The sequence below is a fragment of the Magnolia sinica genome, chromosome 13 (genome assembly GCF_029962835.1).
Source record: "Magnolia sinica isolate HGM2019 chromosome 13, MsV1, whole genome shotgun sequence".
Classification (NCBI taxonomy): domain Eukaryota; kingdom Viridiplantae; phylum Streptophyta; class Magnoliopsida; order Magnoliales; family Magnoliaceae; genus Magnolia; species Magnolia sinica.
In genome coordinates, this window is record NC_080585.1 from 8,580,281 (window position 1) to 8,584,980 (window position 4,700).

The following is a 4,700-nucleotide window of genomic DNA, read 5'->3' on the forward strand; positions in this document are numbered from 1 at the left end:
AGATATAACACGTACCCCATGATGTGACCTACAGAGCCTGCTGCCGTCGATACACCAGCTATATAGTTGATGTGTGGTACACGAGCCAATCCGCTTCCTCGTCCGCCTGGCAAGATTAGGCGCCGTCACCAAAGGCGAGCGGATTGCCTTACTCCGCGCAAAGAAAGTTCGGAAGCTATGTACGGCCCACAGAGATGCTCTTAACAAATCAACGCCGTCCATTAGTTTTGGAAGAGTACACTTAGAAGAGGACTTAAAAATCAGGTAGATTCAAAATTCATGTTGACCATACCATACGAAATAGTGGGAACAGTAACGCCAAACCTTTCTAGAGCCGACCATGATGTGTATATACAATCCAAACCGTTCATAGGGTTATTACCACTCAGATAAACAATAGCAAAAATATCGACCTGATACAATTTCTGCCGTGTCCACAAAGTTTCCAATGGTGGCGTTTAATCTCAACTGTTTCGTGTGGTATGGCCTACACGAGTTTTTAATCTCCCTACATTTTAGAATCCTGTCCTATAGTTGGTCTTGAAAAACGATGGATGGAGTGGATTTATCACGGGAATCTCTGTGAGCCCCAGGCAATCCGCATCCGTGACGGAGGGGCCAAAGTTATAATGCTCTAGTTGCATCAGTTTACAGTTTACTTCCACAATCCAATTAATCAATCCGAACCGTCCATTTGATTTAGAACAAATTTTATATGCTATCGTGAAAACGTTACATTAATCGGATGATCAGATCCATCCTTAGTTTCGCCTTATTTTTTAGATTATTCATTTTACAAACCATGAATGGGATGGTTACAATTGTCTAAAGAAAATGATTCTTCATAGTCATAAGCAATCCAAGATGGGCATAAAAAACAGGATGGATTAAATTGTAGATTAGACCTATTTTTCTAAAGTATCTTCACCGTCTATATTAAAGACCATGGATCAAATGGTTCATATTTGTCAGATCGGCATTATGTCTAACGTAATAGCCCATGGAATGTGCGCTGAATCTAATGAACAGTCCAGATTAAAGGATCAGCCTATCTTAGCGTCCCAATGTAACATGCAACCAGGACCGTTATAACATTACTATGCGAGCACCAGAAGAGAATCTCTCCCTTTTAATGGGGGAAGCCGAATAGGTGATACCCCGGCCTCACCAAAGACGGTGCGAAACCTACCGAGGGGCCCACCTGGATGTGTGTATTCTGTATCCACACCGTCCATCCATTTTTCAGATAATTTCAGGGCATTATCCAGGAATTGAAGCAGATCCAAGTATCAGGTGGACCACAAGAAGTTATTAATAATAGGATGTTCAATCACCACTGTTTTCTAGAGTATGGTCCACCTGAGATTTGGATAAAAAACGGATGAACGAGGTCAATACATAATAGTTATATCAAGGTGGACCCCAGTGTAAGGGCAGCACCATCTTGGATGAGGCCGGGGTCTCACCTAATCGGCACCCTTTAATGGGAATGGAAATCCAATCATCATAATTAGGGGTGCACATAGTTCGGATCGGTCCGGTTTTGGGTGAAACCGGAACCGAACCGTTCCTTATGGTTTTATGATTTTCGAAACTAGAACCGAACCGTTAACACCCTAGAACCAAACCGGAATCGTACCGTGAAAACCGGTTCGGTTCGGATCGGTTCCACAATTCTGGGCTTTTTATAATCCAGCCCAATTGCATGATCTTCTCCAAGCCGATTACATTGACGGAGGTGCTCTTAATGCGTTGGGTTTGGTCCGCTTTTGTTACAAGAGGATGCTCATGACCTACGTTGACCTGATTGAGAAGCTCCTCAATTACAACACTCAGGAGAAAAGTGAGGCCTCTTAGATTGAATGGTGGTGCTTATTGATGTGATCCTTAGCTCATGTGACTTTGGTGGCCCACTATATATGTGAGTACTAGAATTGAGATTTTGACTGGTGAAGACTGGGAGCCTTTTGCATCTGACCCTTGATTTGAGTATCAATGCAAAGAAAATTAGAATGTCTTTTGCGGACCCTTGATTGAGAGGAATATGGTTTGCTAATAGCATTTTTTGTATTAAAAAAATAAAAATAAAAATAAAAATTGTAAACTCACTGTTTAAGTTCGGTTCCACGTTTTGGATTCATGGTTCGGATCCACAATTCATTCGGTTTTGCATACCTCCAAACTGGAACCGAATTGAACTAAATAGTTCTTTAATTTTTAAAATCGGAACCGGAACCAGAACCGGTGCACTCTAGAACCGGACTATTTGATCGGCTCCGGTCTGGTTCCACAGTTCTACATGTTGGAAGTGCACCCCTAATCATTATCGTGTAGCTCATTTGATAATTAGGTTTGATTGCAAATAAAAAAACAACACATTCGACGATTCCACATGAAACAATGGTCAACGATGGCTGCGGACGCGTGCTGAATATGTGGGCCTAACGCACGCATGCAAGATGTCATGTGAGCTGGTGGTAACACGCAAGCTAATACGCCACCTCGCTATACTTTTACAAGACCAAGGTAAGCAAACACCAGGAAATAGCCTTTTTTTTATTATGAAAGCCACCGGGAAATAGCCACTTGGAAAACTTGCCAATATAAAGGAAAGGGTAGGAATTATGATTCCAGGAACCAAGAAAACAGAACACCTGAAAGGTAGCTGAAAAGAAGGCGTGATGATGGAGTATCTGTTGCCAGGGGTGGGGTCCACTCTAACAAGCCTCGTGCTCTACTGGGCCGTGGTCCGCCAGTACCTGCCGTTTGGATTCGATGACTACATGATTAAATACACCAACATTTTGATTGGATACATCAACCCCTACATTCGGATCAAGATCCCAGAGTACAACGGCAAGGGATTCAAGCGCAGCGATACCTACGTTGCAGTCCAGACCTACCTAGCATCCACTACCTCCGGGTCGGCCAAGAGGCTCAAGGCCGAGATGGGCAAGGACGCCAAAAACCTTACCTACAGCATGGACGACCACGAGCAAGTTACTGACAAGTTCCGTGGGGCCATGTTTTGGTGGTCATCCAGTAGGGCGGTCGCAAAGTCGATGAGCATATCTTGGTTCCCCTCACAGGAGGAACCACGGTATTACACCCTCACATTACACCGAAGGCACCGCCAGCTTGTCATGGACTACTACATGAGCTACGTTGTGGAAGAAGGGAAGGCAATCGAGGTGAGAAACCGGCAGAGAAAGCTGTATACCAACAGCCCCAGTAGCAACTGGTATGGCTACAAGAAGACTCTGTGGAGTCATGTCCTGTTTGACCACCCGGCGACATTTGGGACTCTAGCCATGGACCCAGATAAGAAGCAGGAGATCATAGAGGATCTCGAGACATTCCGCGAGTCAAAGGATTACTATGTAAAGATTGGCAAGGCATGGAAGCGAGGCTACCTCCTTTACGGCCCACCTGGCACTGGGAAATCCTCGATGATCGTCGCCATGGCCAATTTCCTGGACTACGATGTGTACGACCTCGAATTGACGGCCGTGAAGAACAACACGGAGCTGAGGAAGCTCCTGATCGAGACCACCAGCAAATCTATCATGGTTATTGAAGACATCGACTGTTCTTTAGATCTGGCCGGCAAGCGAAAAAAGAAGGCTGAGAAATCGGAGAAGGACACAGAACTTCCACCTGAGGTAGACAAGGACGACGATACTAGCAAAGTTACTCTCTCAGGGCTACTCAATTTCATTGACGGACTGTGGTCAGCTTGCGGAGGAGAACGGATCATTGTCTTCACCACAAACCATTTGGAGAAGCTGGATCCAGCTCTTATACGGAAAGGTCGGATGGACAAGCACATCGAGCTATCATACTGCAGCTTCGAGGCTTTTAAAGTGCTTGCAAAGAACTATCTCAACCTCGACTCGCATCCTTTATTCGAGACTGTCCAGCAACTAATTGAAGGGAGTAACATCACCCCAGCAGATGTAGCCGAGAACCTGATGCCCAAGTCCTCCAAAGCCACTGCTGCCGATAAGGCAAACACCAGACTTAAAAAACTGATTCAAGCTCTCCACAAGGCCAGGGAAGAAGTGAAATCCAAGGAAGCAGCAGCTCAGTTGGAAGAGAAGGGCGGTGGGGAGACAATAAATGTATAATGTATAGGGAGTGTACGGACCATGTATAAATGTATAATGTATAGGGAGTTTACGGACCATGTATAAATGTATAATGTATAGGGCGTGTACGTAATCTCTTCCATGTATAAATGTATAATGAATAGGGAGTGTTCGTAATCTCTATCAAAGTTTTCTCCTTAGGAATGAACGATAGGCAAGAAATCTTAAAAAATGGGATGTGGATTGGCTGGTGATCCTGCCATTAGCCAATGGGTAATGGTCGGTGATCTTTGGTCCCTACCATGATGTATATGTTTCATCCACACCATTCATCCATTTTTCCATATCATTTTATTAAATGAGCCCAAAAATGAGGTTGATATAAACCTCAAGTGGACCACATCACACGAAATCTTATTGATTGAACGCCCACCATTAAAAACTTGTTGCGGCCACAAAAGTTTTGGATCAAGCTGATATTTGGTTTTAATTTTTATCCTCCTTCGAGGTCTGTATGACATAACCAACAGGTTGGATGCCAAATAAACATTACACTGGGCTTAGGAGGTTTTTAATAGTGGAAATTCAATTACTACTGTTTTCTTGTGGTGT

At 44.0% G+C, this 4,700-nt stretch overlaps 1 protein-coding gene across 1 annotated transcript; it reads left to right on the forward strand.

The window, feature by feature from the left end:
* The first annotated feature begins 2,649 nt into the window (after positions 1-2,649).
* LOC131222686 (AAA-ATPase ASD, mitochondrial-like) lies at positions 2,650-4,167 on the forward strand. Its single transcript, XM_058217849.1, has one exon. It carries the CDS (start codon positions 2,682-2,684, stop codon positions 4,125-4,127), a length of 1,446 nt encoding a protein of 481 aa, XP_058073832.1. The 5' UTR covers positions 2,650-2,681; the 3' UTR covers positions 4,128-4,167.
* Positions 4,168-4,700: the final 533 nt, after the last annotated feature.